This window comes from Saccoglossus kowalevskii (assembly GCF_978046115.1).
Source record: "Saccoglossus kowalevskii chromosome 4 unlocalized genomic scaffold, keSacKowa6.1 SUPER_4_unloc_1, whole genome shotgun sequence".
Lineage (NCBI taxonomy): Eukaryota > Metazoa > Hemichordata > Enteropneusta > Harrimaniidae > Saccoglossus > Saccoglossus kowalevskii.
In genome coordinates, this window is record NW_028188616.1 from 885,154 (window position 1) to 905,210 (window position 20,057).

At 40.0% G+C, this 20,057-nt stretch overlaps 1 protein-coding gene across 5 annotated transcripts in view; it reads left to right on the plus strand.

The window, feature by feature from the left end:
• The window catches only part of LOC144357767 (uncharacterized), a 50,566-nt gene that overhangs the window by 22,997 nt on the left and 7,512 nt on the right, over positions 1–20,057 (plus strand). Inside the window, exons 2-9 of one of the 5 annotated variants that reach the window (XM_085496212.1) lie at positions 14,879–15,276; positions 16,043–16,075; positions 16,200–16,262; positions 16,362–16,406; positions 16,533–16,595; positions 16,693–16,737; positions 16,847–17,086; positions 17,182–17,275. In XM_085496212.1, coding sequence (XP_085352338.1) covers positions 15,227–15,276; positions 16,043–16,075; positions 16,200–16,262; positions 16,362–16,406; positions 16,533–16,595; positions 16,693–16,737; positions 16,847–17,086; positions 17,182–17,275 — 633 coding nt within the window. In that variant the 5' untranslated portion in view covers positions 14,879–15,226. Of the gene's footprint in view, positions 1–14,500; positions 15,277–16,042; positions 16,076–16,199; positions 16,263–16,361; positions 16,407–16,532; positions 16,596–16,692; positions 16,738–16,846; positions 17,087–17,181; positions 17,276–20,057 lie in introns of those variants that run through there. The other 4 variants (XM_085496213.1, XM_085496215.1, XM_085496216.1 and 1 more) reach the window with 4 other exon arrangements.

Here is a 20,057-nt window from a genome sequence, read left to right on the forward strand (position 1 = left end):
CACTACTTTGCCGTACTTTGTCACTACTTTGTCACTACTTTGTTATACTTTGCCACTACTTTACCGTACTTTGCCACACTTCTCAGTAATTTGCCACTACTTTTCAGCACTTTGCCACAATTTTTCAGTACTTTGCCTCACTTTTCAGTGCTTTGCCACTATTTGCCATAACTTGTCAGTACTTTGCCACACTTTTCAGCACTTTGCCACTACTTTTCAGTACTTTGCCACACTTCTCAGTACTTTGCCACTACTTTTCAGCACTTTGCCACAACGTTTCAGTACTTTGCCACACTTTTCAGCACTTTGCCACTGCTTTTCAGTACTTTGCTACTACTTTTCAGCACTTTGCCACACTTTTCAGTACTTTGCCACTACTCTTCAGCACCTTGCTACAACTTTTCAGTACTTTGCCACACTTTTCAGTACTTTGCCACGACTGCCACAACTTTTCAGTACTTTGCCACACTTTTCAGCAATTTGACACTGCTTTTCAGTAGTTTGCCACTACTTTTCAGCACTTTGCCACAACTTTTCAGTACTTTGCAACAGTTTTCAGTGCTTTGCCACTACTTTGCCACAACGTTTCAGTACTTTGCCACACTTTTCAGCACTTTGCCACATGCTTTTCAGTACTTTGCCACTACTTTTCAGCACTTTGCCACAACTTTGCAGTACTTTGCCACACATTTCAGTGTTTTGCCACTACTTTGCCACAACTTTTCAGTACTTTGCCACACTTTTCAGCACTTTGCCACTACTTTTCAGTACTTTGCCACACTTCTCAGTACTTTGCCACTACTTTTCAGCACTTTGCCACAACTTTTGTGTACTTTGCCACACTTTGCCACACTTTTCAGTACTTTGTCACGACTTTGTCACAGCTTTTCAATAATTTGCCACACTTTTCAGCTGTTTGCCACTATTTGCCATAACTTGTCAGTACTTTGCCACACTTTTCAGCACTTTGCCACTACTTTTCAGTACTTTGCCACACTTCTCAGTACTTTGCCACTACTTTTCAGCACTTTGCCACAACGTTTCAGTACTTTGCCACACTTTTCAGCAGTTTGCCACTGCTTTTCAGTACTTTGCCACTACTTTTCAGCACTTTGCCACACTTTTCAGTACTTTGCTACTACTCTTCAGCACTTTGCTACAACTTTTCAGTACTTTGCCACACTTTTCAGTACTTTACCACGACTTTGCCACAACGTTTCAGTACTTTGCCACACTTTTCAGCACTTTGCCACTGCTTTTCAGTACTTTGCCACTACTTTTCAGCACTTTGCCACAACTTTTCAGTACTTTTCCAAACATTTCAGTGCTTTGCCACTACTTTGCCACAACGTTTCAGTACTTTGCCACTACTTTTCAGCACTTTGCCACAACTTTGCAGTACTTTGCCACACATTTCAGTGTTTTGCCACTACTTTGCCACAACTTTTCAGTACTTTGCCACACTTTTCAGCACTTTGCCACTACTTTTCAGTACTTTGCCACAACTTTTGTGTACTTTGCCACACTTTGCCACACTTTTCAGTACTTTGTCACGACTTTGCCACAGCTTTTCAATAATTTGCCACACTTTTCAGCTGTTTGCCACTATTTGCCATAACTTGTCAGTACTTTGCCACACTTTTCAGCACTTTGCCACTACTTTTCAGTACTTTGCCACACTTCTCAGTACTTTGCCACTATTTTGCAGTACTTTGCCACTACTTTGCCGTACTTTGCATTACTTTGCCATACTTTGCCACTACTTTGCCATAGTTTGCCATACTTTGCCACTACTTTGCCATTCTTTTCAGTACTTTGCCACTACTTTGCCACTACTTTGCCACTACTTTGTCATTACTTTGTTATACTTTGCCACTACTTTGCCATACTTTGCCGTACTTTGCAGTACTTTGCCACTACTTTGCCGTACTTTGTCACTACTTTGTCACTACTTTGTTATACTTTGCCACTACTTTACCGTACTTTGCCACTACTTTGCCACTACTTTGCAGTACTTTGCTACTACTTTGCAGTACTTTGCCACTACTTTGCAGTACTTTGCACACTATTCATTACTTTGCCACTACTTTGTCGTACTTTTCAGTACTTCGCCACTACTTTGCATTACTTTACCTCTACTTTGCCATACTTTGCCACTACTTTGCCATTACTTTGCCATACTTTGCCGTACTTTGCCACTACTTCGCAGTACTTTGCCACTACTTTGCCACACTTTTCATTACTTTGCCACTACTTTGCCTTACTTTTCAGTAATTTTCAGTAATTTTCAGTACTTTGCCACTACTTTGCCACTACTTTGTCACTACTTTGTTATACTTTGCCACTACTTTGCCGTACTTTGCCACTACTTTTCAGTACTTTGCCACTACTTTTCAGTACTTTGCCACTACTTTTCAGTACTTTGCCACTACTTTGCAGTACTTTGCCACTACTTTGCAGTACTTTGCACACTATTCATTACTTTGCCACTACTTTGTCGTACTTTTCAGTACTTCGCCACTACTTTGCATTACTTTACCTCTACTTTGCCATACTTTGCCACTACTTTGCCATTACTTTGCCATACTTTGCCGTACTTTGCCACTACTTCGCAGTACTTTGCCACTACTTTGCCACACTTTTCATTACTTTGCCACTACTTTGCCTTACTTTTCAGTAATTTTCAGTAATTTTCAGTACTTTGCCACTACTTTGCCACTACTTTGTCACTACTTTGTTATACTTTGCCACTACTTTGCCGTACTTTGCCACTACTTTTCAGTACTTTGCCACTACTTTTCAGTACTTTGCCACTACTTTTCAGTACTTTGCCACTACTTTGCAGTACTTTGCCACTACTTTGCAGTACTTTGCACACTATTCATTACTTTGCCACTACTTTGTCGTACTTTTCAGTACTTCGCCACTACTTTGCAGTACTTTACCTCTACTTTGCCATACGTTGCCACTACTTTGCCATACTTTGCCATACTTTGCCATTACTTTGCCGTACTTTGCCACTACTTTGCCGTACTTTGCCACTAGTTCGCAGTACTTTGCCACTACTTTGCCAGACTTTTCAGTACTTTTTAGTACTTTGCCACTACATTGCCACTACTTTGCCACTACTTTGCCACTACTTTGCCACTACTTTGTCACTACTTTGCCACTACTTTGCCATACTTTGCCACTACTTTGAAATACTTTGCCACTACTTTGCAGTACTTTGCCACTACTTTGTCACTACTTTGCCACTACTTTGTCACTCCTTTGCCACTACTTTGTCACTACTTTGCCATACTTTGCCGTACTTTGCCACTACTTTGCCGTACTTTGCCACTACTTTACCGTACTTTGCCACTACTTTGCCACTACTTTGCCGTACTTTGCCGTACTTTGCAGTACTTTGCCACTACTTTGCCTTACTTTGCCACTACTTTTCAGTACTTTGCCACTACTTTGCAGTACTTTGCCACTACTTTGCAGTACTTTGCACACTTTTCATTACTTTGCCACTACTTTGTCGTACTTTTCAGTACTTCGCCACTACTTTGCAGTACTTTACCTCTACTTTGCCATACTTTGCCACTACTTTGCCACTACTTTGCCATACTTTGCCATACTTTGCCGTACTTTGCCACTACTTTGCCGTACTTTGCCACTACTTCGCAGTACTTTGCCACTACTTTGCCACACTTTTCATTACTTTGCCACTACTTTGCCGTACTTTTCAGTAATTTTCAGTAATTGTCAGTACTTTGCCACTACTTTGCCACTACTTTGTCACTACTTTGTTATACTTTGCCACTACTTTGTTATACTTTTGCCACTACTTTGAAATACTTTGCCACTACTTTGCCGTACTTTGCCACTACTTCGCAGTACTTTGCCACTACTTTGCCACTACTTGGCCGTACTTTGCAGTACTTTGCCATACTTTGCCGTACTTTGCAGTACTTTGCCACTACTTTGCCGTACTTTGTCACTACTTTGTTATACTTTGCCACTACTTTACCGTACTTTGCCACTACTTTGCCACTACTTTGCAGTACTTTGCCGTACTTTGCTGTACTTTGCCACTACTTTGCAGTAATTTGCCACTACTTTGCCGTACTTTGCCACTACTTTTCAGTACTTTGCCACTATTTTTCAGTACTTTGCCACTACTTTTCAGTACTTTGCCACTACTTTGCAGTACTTTGCAACTACTTTGCAGTACTTTGCACACTATTCATTACTTTGCCACTACTTTGTCGTACTTTTCAGTACTTCGCCACTACTTCGCGGTACTTTGCCACTACTTTGCCACACTTTTCATTACTTTGCCACTACTTTGCCATACTTTTCAGTACTTTTCTGTACTTTGCCACTACTTTGCCATTACTTTGCCAGTACTTTGTCACTACTTTGTTATACTTTGCCACTACTTTGCCGTACTTTGCCGTACTTTGAAGTACTTTGCCGTACTTTGTCACTACTTTGTCACTACTTTGTCACTACTTTGTTATACTTTGCCACTACTTGAAATACTTTGCCACTAGTTTGCAGTACTTTGTCACTACTTTGCCACTACTTTGCCATACTTTGCCACTACTTTGCCATACTTTGTCACTACTTTGCCGTACTTTGCCATTACTTTACCGTACTTTGCCACTACTTTGCCACTATTTTGCAGTACTTTGCCACTACTTTGCCGTACTTTGCATTACTTTGCCATACTTTGCCACTACTTTGCCATACTTTGCCATACTTTGCCATACTTTGCCACTACTTTGCCGTACTTTTCAGTTCTTTTCAGTACTTTGCCACTACTTTGCCACTACTTTGCCACTACTTTGCCACTACTTTGTCACTACTTTGTTATACTTTGCCACTACTTTGCCGTACTTTGCAGTACTTTGCCACTACTTTGCCGTACTTTGTCACTACTTTGTCACTACTTTGTTATACTTTGCCACTACTTTACCGTACTTTGCCACACTTCTCAGTACTTTGCCACTACTTTTCAGCACTTTGCCACAATTTTTCAGTACTTTGCCTCACTTTTCAGTGCTTTGCCACTATTTGCCATAACTTGTCAGTACTTTGCCACACTTTTCAGCACTTTGCCACTACTTTTCAGTACTTTGCCACACTTCTCAGTACTTTGCCACTACTTTTCAGCACTTTTCCACAACGTTTCAGTACTTTGCCACACTTTTCAGCACTTTGCCACTGCTTTTCAGTACTTTGCCACTACTTTTCAGCACTTTGCCACACTTTTCAGTACTTTGCCACTACTCTTCAGCACTTTGCTACAACTTTTCAGTACTTTGCCACACTTTTCAGTACTTTGCCACGACTTTGCCACAACTTTTCAGTACTTTGCCACACTTTTCAGCAATTTGACACTGCTTTTCAGTAGTTTGCCACTACTTTTCAGCACTTTGCCACAACTTTTCAGTACTTTGCAACAGTTTTCAGTGCTTTGCCACTACTTTGCCACAACGTTTCAGTACTTTGCCACACTTTTCAGCACTTTGCCACATGCTTTTCAGTACTTTGCCACTACTTTTCAGCACTTTGCCACAACTTTGCAGTACTTTGCCACACATTTCAGTGTTTTGCCACTACTTTGCCACAACTTTTCAGTACTTTGCCACACTTTTCAGCACTTTGCCACTACTTTTCAGTACTTTGCCACACTTCTCAGTACTTTGCCACTACTTTTCAGCACTTTGCCACAACTTTTGTGTACTTTGCCACACTTTGCCACACTTTTCAGTACTTTGTCACGACTTTGTCACAGCTTTTCAATAATTTGCCACACTTTTCAGCTGTTTGCCACTATTTGCCATAACTTGTCAGTACTTTGCCACACTTTTCAGCACTTTGCCACTACTTTTCAGTACTTTTCCAAACATTTCAGTGCTTTGCCACTACTTTGCCACAACGTTTCAGTACTTTGCCACACTTTTCAGCACTTTGCCACATGCTTTTCAGTACTTTGCCACTACTTTTCAGCACTTTGCCACAACTTTTCAGTACTTTTCCAAACATTTCAGTGCTTTGCCACTACTTTGCCACAACGTTTCAGTACTTTGCCACACTTTTCAGCACTTTGCCACATGCTTTTCAGTACTTTGCCACTACTTTTCAGCACTTTGCCACAACTTTGCAGTACTTTGCCACACATTTCAGTGTTTTGCCACTACTTTGCCACAACTTTTCAGTACTTTGCCACACTTTTCAGCACTTTGCCACTACTTTTCAGTACTTTGCCACAACTTTTGTGTACTTTGCCACACTTTGCCACACTTTTCAGTACTTTGTCACGACTTTGCCACAGCTTTTCAATAATTTGCCACACTTTTCAGCTGTTTGCCACTATTTGCCATAACTTGTCAGTACTTTGCCACACTTTTCAGCACTTTGCCACTACTTTTCAGTACTTTGCCACACTTCTCAGTACTTTGCCACTACTTTTCAGTACTTTGCCACTACTTTGCCACTTCTTTGTCACTACTTTGTTATACTTTGCCACTACTTTGTTATACTTTGCCACTACTTTGCCATACTTTGCTACTACTTGAAATACTTTGCCACTAGTTTGCAGTACTTTGCCACTACTTTGCCACTACTTTGCCATACTTTGTCACTACTTTGCCGTACTTTGCCATTACTTTACCGTACTTTGCCACTACTTTGCCACTATTTTGCAGTACTTTGCCACTACTTTGCCGTACTTTGCATTACTTTGCCATACTTTGCCACTACTTTGCCATACTTTGCCATACTTTGCCATACTTTGCCACTACTTTGCCGTACTTTTCAGTTCTTTTCAGTACTTTGCCACTACTTTGCCACTACTTTGCCACTACTTTGCCACTACTTTGTCACTACTTTGTTATACTTTGCCACTACTTTGCCGTACTTTGCAGTACTTTGCCACTACTTTGCCGTACTTTGTCACTACTTTGTCACTACTTTGTTATACTTTGCCACTACTTTACCGTACTTTGCCACACTTCTCAGTAATTTGCCACTACTTTTCAGCACTTTGCCACAATTTTTCAGTACTTTGCCTCACTTTTCAGTGCTTTGCCACTATTTGCCATAACTTGTCAGTACTTTGCCACACTTTTCAGCACTTTGCCACTACTTTTCAGTACTTTGCCACACTTCTCAGTACTTTGCCACTACTTTTCAGCACTTTGCCACAACGTTTCAGTACTTTGCCACACTTTTCAGCACTTTGCCACTGCTTTTCAGTACTTTGCTACTACTTTTCAGCACTTTGCCACACTTTTCAGTACTTTGCCACTACTCTTCAGCACCTTGCTACAACTTTTCAGTACTTTGCCACACTTTTCAGTACTTTGCCACGACTTTGCCACAACTTTTCAGTACTTTGCCACACTTTTCAGCAATTTGACACTGCTTTTCAGTAGTTTGCCACTACTTTTCAGCACTTTGCCACAACTTTTCAGTACTTTGCAACAGTTTTCAGTGCTTTGCCACTACTTTGCCACAACGTTTCAGTACTTTGCCACACTTTTCAGCACTTTGCCACATGCTTTTCAGTACTTTGCCACTACTTTTCAGCACTTTGCCACAACTTTGCAGTACTTTGCCACACATTTCAGTGTTTTGCCACTACTTTGCCACAACTTTTCAGTACTTTGCCACACTTTTCAGCACTTTGCCACTACTTTTCAGTACTTTGCCACACTTCTCAGTACTTTGCCACTACTTTTCAGCACTTTGCCACAACTTTTGTGTACTTTGCCACACTTTGCCACACTTTTCAGTACTTTGTCACGACTTTGTCACAGCTTTTCAATAATTTGCCACACTTTTCAGCTGTTTGCCACTATTTGCCATAACTTGTCAGTACTTTGCCACACTTTTCAGCACTTTGCCACTACTTTTCAGTACTTTGCCACACTTCTCAGTACTTTGCCACTACTTTTCAGCACTTTGCCACAACGTTTCAGTACTTTGCCACACTTTTCAGCAGTTTGCCACTGCTTTTCAGTACTTTGCCACTACTTTTCAGCACTTTGCCACACTTTTCAGTACTTTGCCACTACTCTTCAGCACTTTGCTACAACTTTTCAGTACTTTGCCACACTTTTCAGTACTTTACCACGACTTTGCCACAACGTTTCAGTACTTTGCCACACTTTTCAGCACTTTGCCACTGCTTTTCAGTACTTTGCCACTACTTTTCAGCACTTTGCCACAACTTTTCAGTACTTTTCCAAACATTTCAGTGCTTTGCCACTACTTTGCCACAACGTTTCAGTACTTTGCCACTACTTTTCAGCACTTTGCCACAACTTTGCAGTACTTTGCCACACATTTCAGTGTTTTGCCACTACTTTGCCACAACTTTTCAGTACTTTGCCACACTTTTCAGCACTTTGCCACTACTTTTCAGTACTTTGCCACAACTTTTGTGTACTTTGCCACACTTTGCCACACTTTTCAGTACTTTGTCACGACTTTGCCACAGCTTTTCAATAATTTGCCACACTTTTCAGCTGTTTGCCACTATTTGCCATAACTTGTCAGTACTTTGCCACACTTTTCAGCACTTTGCCACTACTTTTCAGTACTTTGCCACACTTCTCAGTACTTTGCCACTACTTTTCAGCACTTTGCCACAACGTTTCAGTACTTTGCCACACTTTTCAGCACTTTGCCACTGCTTTTCAGTACTTTGCCACTACTTTTCAGCACTTTGCCACACTTTTCAGTACTTTGCCACTACTCTTCAGCACTTTGCTACAACTTTTCAGTACTTTGCCACACTTTTCAGTACTTTGCCACGACTTTGCCACAACGTTTCAGTACTTTGCCACACTTTTCAGCACTTTGCCACTGCTTTTCAGTACTTTGCCACTACTTTTCAGCACTTTGCCACAACTTTTCAGTACTTTTCCAAACATTTCAGTGCTTTGCCACTACTTTGCCACAACGTTTCAGTACTTTGCCACACTTTTCAGCACTTTGCCACATGCTTTTCAGTACTTTGCCACTACTTTTCAGCACTTTGCCACAACTTTGCAGTACTTTGCCACACATTTCAGTGTTTTGCCACTACTTTGCCACAACTTTTCAGTACTTTGCCACACTTTTCAGCACTTTGCCACTACTTTTCAGTACTTTGCCACACTTCTCAGTACTTTGCCTCTACTTTTCAGCACTTTGCCACAACTTTTCTGTACTTTGCCACACTTTGCCACACTTTTCAGTACTTTGTCACGACTTTGCCACAGCTTTTCAATAATTTGCCACACTTTTCAGCTGTTTGCCACTGCTCTTCAGTACTTTGCAACTACTTTTAAGCACTTTGCCACAATTTTTCAGTACTTTGCCACACTTTTCAGTTCTTTGCCACTACTTTGCCGTAACTTCTCAGTACTTTGCCACACTTTTCAGCACTTTGCCACTACTTTTCAGCACTTTGTCACAACTTTTCAGTACTTTGCCACACTTTTCAGCACTTTGCCACAACTTTTCAGTACTTTGTACACTTTTCAGTGCTTTGCCACTACTTTGCCATAACTTCTCAGTACTTTGCCACACTTTTCAGCACTTTGCCACTACTTTTCAGCACTTTGCCACAACTTTACAGTACTTTGCCACACTTTTCAGCACTTTGCCACTTCTTTTCAGTACTTTGCCACTACTTTTTAGCACTTTGCCACAACTTTTCAGTACTTTGCTACACTTTTCAGTGCTTTGCCACTACTTTGCCACACTTGTCACTACTTTGCCATACTTTTCAACACTTTGCCACTACTTTTCAGTGCTTTGCCACTACTTTACCACAACTTTCCGATACTTTGCCACACTTTTCAGCACTTTGCCACAACTTTACAGTACTTTGCCACACTTTTCAGCAATTTGCCACTGCTTTTCAGTACTTCCCACACTTTTCAGTGCTTTGCCACTAATTTCCCACAACTTGTCAGTACTTTGCCAGACTTTTCAGCACTTTGCCACTGCTTTTCAGCACTTTACCACTATTTTTCAGTACTTTGCCACTACTTTTCAGCACTTTGCCACTACTTTTCAGTACTTTGCCACTACTTTTCAGCACTTTGCCACAACTTTTCAGTACTTTGCCACACATTTCAGTGCATTGCCACTAGTTTGCCACAACTTTTCAGTACTTTGCCACACTTTTCAGCACTTTGCCACTAATTTTCAGTACTTTGCCACTACTTTTCAGCACTTTGCCACAACTTTCCAGTACTTTGCCACACTTTTCAGTACTTTGCGACGACTTTGCCACAACTTTTCAGTACTTTGCCACACTTTTCAGCAATTTGCCACTGCTTTTCAGTAGTTTGCCACTACTTTTCAGCACTTTGCCACAACTTTTCAGTACTTTGCCACTACTTTTCAGCATTTTGCCACACTTTTCAGTACTTTGCTACTACTTTTCAGCACTTTGCCACTACTTTTCAGTACTTTGCCACTACTTTCCAGCACTTTGCCACACTTTTCAGTACTTTGCCACTACTTTTCAGCACTTTGCCACATTTTTCAGTACTTTGCCACTACTCTTCAGCACTTTGCTACAACTTTTCAGTACTTTGCCACACTTTTCAGTACTTTGCCACGACTTTGCCACAACTTTTTAGTACTTTGCCACACTTTTCAGCAATTTGCCACTGCTTTTCAGTAGTTTGCCACTACTTTTCAGCACTTTGCCACAACTTTTCAGTACTTGCCACACTTTTCAGTGCTTTGCCACTAATTTCCCACAACTTGTCAGTACTTTGCCAGACTTTTCAGCACTTTGCCACTGCTTTTCAGTACTTTACCACTATTTTTCAGCACATTGCCACAACTTTTCTGTATTTGACACACTTCTCAGAACTTTGCCACTACTTTTCAGCACTTTGCCACAACTTTTCAGTGTTTTGCCACTACTTTTCAGCTCTTTGCCACACTTTTCAGTACTTTGCCACACTTTTCAGTACTTTGCCACGACTTTGCCACAACTTTTCAATACTTTGCCACACTTTTCAGCACTTTGCCACAACTTTTCAGTACTTTTCCACACATTTCAGTGCTTTGCCACTACTATGCCACAACGTTTCAGTACTTTGCCACACTTTTCAGCACTTTGCCACTGCTTTTCAGTACTTTGCCATTATTTTTCAGCACTTTGCCACAACTTTGCAGTACTTTGCCACACATTTCAGTGCATTGCCACTACTTTGCCACAACTTTTCAGTACTTTGCCACACTTTTCAGCACTTTGCCACTAATTTTCAGTACTTTGCCACTACTTTTCAGCACTTTGCCACAACTTTCCAGTACTTTGCCACACTTTTCAGTACTTTGCGACGACTTTGCCACAACTTTTCAGTACTTTGCCACACTTTTCAGCAATTTGCCACTGCTTTTCAGTAGTTTGCCACTACTTTTCAGCACTTTGCCACAACTTTTCAGTACTTTGCCACTACTTTTCAGCATTTTGCCACACTTTTCAGTACTTTGCTACTACTTTTCAGCACTTTGCCACTACTTTTCAGTACTTTGCCACTACTTTCCAGCACTTTGCCACACTTTTCAGTACTTTGCCACTACTTTTCAGCACTTTGCCACACTTTTCAGTACTTTGCCACTACTCTTCAGCACTTTGCTACAACTTTTCAGTACTTTGCCACACTTTTCAGTACTTTGCCACGACTTTGCCACAACTTTTTAGTACTTTGCCACACTTTTCAGCAATTTGCCACTGCTTTTCAGTAGTTTGCCACTACTTTTCAGCACTTTGCCACAACTTTTCAGTACTTGCCACACTTTTCAGTGCTTTGCCACTAATTTCCCACAACTTGTCAGTACTTTGCCAGACTTTTCAGCACTTTGCCACTGCTTTTCAGTACTTTACCACTATTTTTCAGCACATTGCCACAACTTTTCTGTATTTGACACACTTCTCAGAACTTTGCCACTACTTTTCAGCACTTTGCCACAACTTTTCAGTGTTTTGCCACTACTTTTCAGCTCTTTGCCACACTTTTCAGCTCTTTGCCACACTTTTCAGTACTTTGCCACGAGTTTGCCACAACTTTTCAATACTTTGCCACACTTTTCAGCACTTTGCCACTGCTTTTCAGTAGTTTGCCACACTTTTCAGTACTTTGCGATGACTTTGCCACAACTTTTCAGTACTTTGCCACACTTTTCAGCAATTTGCCACTGCTTTTCAGTAGTTTGCCACTACTTTTCAGCACTTTGCCACAACTTTTCAGTACTTTGCCACTACTTTTCAGCATTTTGCCACACTTTTCAGTACTTTGCTACTACTTTTCAGCACTTTGCCACTACTTTTCAGTACTTTGCCACTACTTTTCAGCACTTTGCCACGACTTTGCAGTACTTTGCCACACATTTCAGTGTTTTACCACTACTTTGCCACAACTTTTCAGTACTTCGCCACACATTTCAGTGCTTTGCCACTACTTTGCCTCAACTTTTCAGTACATTGCCACACATGTCAGTGCTTTGCCACTTCTTTACCACAACTTTCCAGTACTTTGCCACACTTTTCAGCACTTTGCCACTGCTTTTCAGTACTTTGCCACTACTTTTCAGCACTTTGCCACAACTTAGCAGTACTTTGCCACATATTTCAGTGCTTTGCCACTGCTTTGCCACAACTTTTCAGTACTTTTCCACACTTTTCAGCACTTTGCCACTACTTTTCAGTACTTTGCCACTACTTTTCAGTACTTTGCCACACATTTCAGTGCATTGCCACTACTTTGCCACAACTTTTCAGTACTTTGCCACTACTTTTCAGCACTTTGCCACACTTTTCAGTACTTTGCCACTACTCTTCAGCACTTTGCTACAACTTTTCAGTACTTTGCCACACTTTTCAGTACTTTGCCACGACTTTGCCACAACTTTTTAGTACTTTGCCACACTTTTCAGCAATTTGCCACTGCTTTTCAGTAGTTTGCCACTACTTTTCAGCACTTTGCCACAACTTTTCAGTACTTCCCACACTTTTCAGTGCTTCGCCACTAATTTCCCACAACTTGTCAGTACTTTGCCAGACTTTTCAGCACTTTGCCACTGCTTTTCAGTACTTTACCACTATTTTTCAGTACTTTGCCACTACTTTTCAGCACTTTGCCACAACTTTTCAGTACTTTGCCACACTTTTCAGCACTTTGCCACTGCTTTTCAGTACTTTGCCACTACTTTTCAGATCTTTGCCACACTTTTCAGTACTTTGCCACTACTCTTCAGCACTTTGCTACAACTTTTCAGTACTTTGCCACACTTTTCAGTACTTTGCCACGACTTTGCCACAACTTTTCAGTACTTTGCCACACTTTTCAGCAATTTGCCACTACTTTTCAGTACTTTGCCACTACTTTTCAGCACTTTGCCACAACTTTGCAGTACTTTGCCACACATTTCAGTGTTTTACCACTACTTTGCCACAACTTTTCAGTACTTTGCCACACATTTCAGTGCTTTGCCACTACTTTGCCTCAACTTTTCAGTACATTGCCACACATGTCAGTGCTTTGCCACTTCTTTACCACAACTTTCCAGTACTTTGCCACACTTTTCATCACTTTGCCACTACTTTTCAGTACTTTGCCACTACTTTTCAGCACTTTGCCACAACTTTTCAGTACTTTTCCACACATGTCAGTGCTTTGCCACTACTTTGCCACAACGTTTCAGTACTTTGCCACACTTTTCAGCACTTTGCCACTGCTTTTCAGTACTTTGCCACTACTTTTCAGCACTTTGCCACAACTTAGCAGTACTTTGCCACACATTTCAGTGCTTTGCCACTACTTTGCCACAACTTTTCAGTACTTTGCCACACTTTTCAGCACTTTGCCACTACTTTTCAGTACTTTGCCACTACTTTTCAGCATTTTGCCACACTTTTCAGTACTTTGCCACTACTTTTCAGCACTTTGCCACTACTTTTCAGTACTTTGCCACTACTTTTCAGCACTTTGCCACAACTTTTCAGTACTTTTCCACACATTTCAGTGCTTTGCCACTACTATGCCACAACGTTTCAGTACTTTGCCACACTTTTCAGCACTTTGCCACTGCTTTTCAGTACTTTGCCATTATTTTTCAGCACTTTGCCACAACTTTGCAGTACTTTGCCACACATTTCAGTGCATTGCCACTACTTTGCCACAACTTTTCAGTACTTTGCCACACTTTTCAGCACTTTGCCACTAATTTTCAGTACTTTGCCACTACTTTTCAGCACTTTGCCACAACTTTCCAGTATTTTGCCACACTTTTCAGTACTTTGCGACGACTTTGCCACAACTTTTCAGTACTTTGCCACACTTTTCAGCAATTTACCACTGCTTTTCAGTAGTTTGCCACTACTTTTCAGCACTTTGCCACAACTTTTCAGTACTTTGCCACTACTTTTCAGCATTTTGCCACACTTTTCAGTACTTTGCTACTACTTTTCAGCACTTTGCCACTACTTTTCAGTACTTTGCCACTACTTTCCAGCACTTTGCCACACTTTTCAGTACTTTGCCACTACTTTTCAGCACTTTGCCACACTTTTCAGTACTTTGCCACTACTCTTCAGCACTTTGCTACAACTTTTCAGTACTTTGCCACACTTTTCAGTACTTTGCCACGACTTTGCCACAACTTTTTAGTACTTTGCCACACTTTTCAGCAATTTGCCACTGCTTTTCAGTAGTTTGCCACTACTTTTCAGCACTTTGCCACAACTTTTCAGTACTTGCCACACTTTTCAGTGTTTCAAATTCTAATGTTCGCTCGCTGATTGGACAATGCATTATATTTTTAGATGTTTAGATGTTGAGAATGAATCATCTTTTTTATTTTCCCACAGATACAACATTCCTTGAGACATTAATCTCGGTGATAATGTAGGTAGACATTCACTACTGGTAAGGGGGGCTGGTAACCTAATTTGTATTTCCCACACATTCCTCGGAAGCACTTGCTCTTGTGTTGAACGATGAATGCGTACAACTGCTGTCCTGATACAATTGTATCAAGCCAAAACAGACATCAAAGACACCGTAAAATATCACAACCGACTGCCAAAACAGACATCAAAGACACCGTAAAATATCACAGCCGACTATGATGATGAAATATGAATGCCAAAAGAGTTGATTAAACTTCCGTGTTATACGAAGACATTTACGCTCTACGACACCTAACTTGCAACACGATGTCCAAGCGGGCTCTAGAATTGGATCAAGCGGATTCCACTTTTAAAAGGTAATCGATTCATTTTTTATTTTTGTTTTCACGTTTTCAAACACTAGTCAATGTTTTGTTTTGAAAAACTATCAGTTTAAATCACTGTGAAAAAATTTTGCCACATAGACAGTGAGAAATGTCAAATCACTTCTCAAATATGTAAGTCTAAGTAGTCAGAATGTATAATAATGGAGATTTGTTTACAGAAAATGAATACTACAATGTTTTCAATTGATGTCATATCTCTCATTCACAAAAAAATCATTTTTTGAATCGAGTCATTGCTTGAACTCAATTACCGAGCGTACCCCTCAGCTTTAAACAATTATTATGTGTGGAGTTGCATTTTTCTAAATTACTTAGGGTGTCTTTTCACTAGACATGACCTTAGTTTGTTATGTAGGTCGCTACGCTAACTTAAGACTACGACGATATTCCAACGCTCACTAGGCTATATCTTTTGTTTTTTTGTATGTGTGAGTACGTTTTTTTTTTGAACTGGACTTAAGTTGGTGTTGTTTTCTGTTATGTAGGTCTCTACACTAACTCAAGGCCATGCCTATATTCCAACGCTCACTAGGCTATATCTTTTGTTTTTTGTATGTGTGAGTACGTTTTTTTGAACTGGACTTAAGTTGGTGTTGTTTTCTGTTATGTAGGTTGCTACACTAACTCAAATCCACGCCAATATTCCCAATGCTCACTAGGTTATATCTTTTGTTTTTTGTATATGTGAGTATGTTTTTGAACTGGACTTAAGTTGGTGCTGTTTTCATTTTTTCAGACATATGGTAGAATATGACAATTCAGATGATGGGTAACTTATTTATTTATTTATTTATTTATTTATTTATTTATTTTTATTTTATTTATTTATTTATGAGCATTTTGAAAATTTTATGTGAGGGAAAAATAAAACATGTTTTTAACTTCATCTACAGGGAGAATTTTACACAATCTCAAACTTCGTCAGACCTAGAACATGAATGTATTATTATAAGCAGGTGTGTATTTGAACACTATACATAGAATTCGTTCGATATGCATGTGAAGATATAGTAAACAATATGAATAATAAAATAATATAACATTTATTTTTTCAGTGAAGACGACACAGTTGAGCAATCACCTACGAAAGATAATGTTTCGTAAGTTTTATTTATTTATTTATTTATTTATTTATTTATTTATTTTTATTTTATTTATTTATTTATGAGCATTTTGAAAATTTTATGTGAGGGAAAAATAAAACATGTTTTTAACTTCATCTACAGGGAGAATTTTACACAACCTCAAACTTCGTCAGACCTAGAGCATGAATGTATTATTATAAACAGGTGTGTATTCGAATACTATACATAGAATTCGTTCGATATGCATGTGAAGATATGGTAAACAATATGAATAATAAAAATAATATAACTTATTTTTCAGTGAAGACGAAACACCTCAGCAATCACCTACGAAAGATAGTGTTTCGTAAGTTTATTTATTTATTTATTTATTTATTTATTTATTTATTTATTTATTTATTTATTTATTTATTTATTTATTCATTCACAAAATACGATGTTGTATTTTTCAATAGTTCATGGTCTCCAGCCAGTAGTATAGCTACACCGGATTTCAATCAGAAGTTGAAATTTCTAATTAAATCTGGTTGCAGTTCACATGTAAGCTCTACAAGTACTGGGTTTGCAACACCCAAGTCCTGTAAGAAAAGCCTGTACTCTATATATGGAGAAATGAACACACCGAGTCCAATAGGATCTGTTAACAGACCATCTACCTCGAGTTATCAACGTGGAGGTGGTAAAAACCATGTAAGGTATGTTATTTATTTATTTATTTATTTATTTATTTATTTATTTATTTATTTATTTATTTATTTATTTATTTATTTATTTTTGAATTTTATTACAGTGATACTGACACGGATGATAGTGACGAGAATATCACCGACAAGATTAATTTCAATCTTGTCAGTAAGAGAAAACGTTTTGTCAAAAAGTTTAAGGTGAGTGGAACAGATTGGGTTGTAAAAGTTTCGCATCCAAATGCTAATACGTTCGATGAAGTTCATAACGTATTACACGCTACCTTTCATCAACTGCTCGAACTGATCACCTCTGACCTTGACGGACGTGACCAAATTCGCATTTCCATAAACGTACCCAACTTGAACAACGAAATTTGGCTACCATTTATACCGGTGGAGGACATGAATGTCGACAAGGTGATGTCCAAAGTGGAGAGGATTCTACAATCTTACCAAGATATATCCCTCGAGGAAAACATCACCATCAGGACGGTATCTGTTGAAATGCCCCTTGGTGCCGGCAAAACACGTGGGAGGAAGCGACAGTTTGATACCAAGATCGCAGACAGGTTGAAAAATTCCAAATCTGTCATTGAAATCGTTTCCGATGACCAGATGTGTTGCGCTAGAGCGATCGTGGTCGCCATGGCACACGCAACAAAAGACGAAAATCCACCATCGATGTGGAGTACCATGAAGAGGAAAAAAACGGCAAACTACTCTATGCAATCCGTTCAAGCTAGAGAACTTTTACGGAAAGCCAGAGTCGAACAGGGACCATGTGGTATCGAAGAGATTAAAAAATTCCAGAACGTGTTACCGAATTTCAGAATACACGTATTGTCGCACGATCATTTTGACTCCATCATCTTTGTGGGCGATGCCGCAGAAGGTTCAAAAGACATATATTTGTTTCTAAAAGATAAACACTACAACGTCATCACAAAAATGACAGGTTTTCTAGAAAAGAAGTACTATTGCACTAGGTGTGACAAGTCTTATTCTCACCGTTATGATCACATGTGTCCGACGGGATGTTTGAGTTGTGGAAATCAAAGGGACTGTGTGGTTACACGATGGCAAAAATGCGGAAATTGTCACAGATTTTTCAAGAACGAAGAATGTTTCGAACGGCATCAAAAGTCGGTTAATGGGGTAAAAACTCTCTGCCAGTCAGTTCAACGTTGCGAAAAATGTCACAAACTCCTCAAATATCGTGATGGGTCTCACAAATGTAACGAAGTTTACTGCAAAACCTGCAAGTCTTTTCAGACGTACGACCACCTGTGTTACATTCAACCACTCACCGATAGAAAAAAGAACCAAGAATCTGACGAATCGATGGAAGAATTTGAGGAGGAGGATGACTCAGACAGCCATGGTAACTACGTCTTTTACGATTTTGAATGCACGACCGACGAACATTGCACTCATATTCCAGATCTGTGCGTAGCGAGAATTCCACCGAATACGGAGAAAGTGTTCAATGGTTCACGTACCTTGGAAGATTTCTGCGAGTGGGCATTAGAAAAAGAGCATAATGGAATGATTTTCATCGCACATAATTCAAAGGGATATGATGGAATTATGATTCTGAAATACTGTCATGATCACAATATACTACCCGAAGTCATCATGAATGGTTCAAAAGTCATGCAACTATACATCCGTCGTGCAGATATCAAATTCATTGATAGCTTGAATTTCCTGCCCATGGCTCTATCTAAACTTCCTAAGACCTTTGGCATAGACGAGTTACACAAAGGCTTTTTTCCCCACCTGTTTCCGAGAACCGCTGGAGACAGTTACAGAGGACCGATACCCGAGGATCGTTATTTTGACCCAGATGGTATGAAGGAGGAGGTTAGAAAGAAATTCTACACATGGTACAATGGAGAAGTAGAAAAGAACTCTGTTTATGATTTACGTAAAGAACTGCTCAAGTACTGTCGGAGTGACGTACGCATACTCGAAGAGTGTTGTTTGGCATTTAGATCAATGATGATGGATCTCACCGAAGTTGACCCTTTCAGCTGTTGCATCACGATCGCCTCCGTGTGCAACGTCATATTTCGAAAGAATTTCCTGACTCCTGATACAATCGGTGTTGTGCCTGAGAAAGGTTATCTCAGCGCCCAGAATCAATCCGCAGATGCTATAAGGTGGATGGAATACGAGGCACACGTCAATAATACGCGTATTCAACATGTTCGTAATTCCAGAAGAGAGATGAAAATCGGACCTTATCACATAGACGGATATGATGCTTCTACCGAAACCTTGTATGAGTACTACGGTTGTTACTTCCATGGGTGCCCAAAGTGTTTTCCCAGAAGAAATGAAACAAATCGCAAGAATGAACTCAGTATGACATCCCTCTATGAAAGGCTACTGGCGAGGGAAGAGTGGTTGAAATCGAAAGGATACTCGCTAGTCACCATGTGGGAATGTGATTTCAAAAACCTGATGAAGAACAATCACAAAGTCGAGAGGTTTGTCGGAAACTTAGATATCTCAAATCCTATCAGAGGCAGAGAGGCTTTTCTCGGCGGTCGTACTAATGCTCTGCGTCTGTATTACGAGATCAAGGAAGGCGAAAAGATAGAATATGTTGACTTTTGCAGCCTCTACCCATACATCAATAAGACCTCGCGATATCCAGTTGGCCACCCAACAGTCGTAACTAAAGACTTTATCGTCAAACCCACGGACTATTTTGGTATTATCAAGTGCGATGTTTTACCTCCGAGGAAATTGTATATACCAGTTCTACCTTTCAGGGTGAACAACAAACTGATGTTCCCACTCTGTTCCAAATGCGCGGAAACCATGAATCAAGACAAATGTCACCACAGTGTCAATGAACGTCAACTGACGGGTGTTTGGTGCACTCCGGAATTGAAAAAGGCTGAAGAAGTAGGGTATCACATCACCAAGGTATATGAAGTTTGGCATTACGATGAGTCGGCAACCTACAACC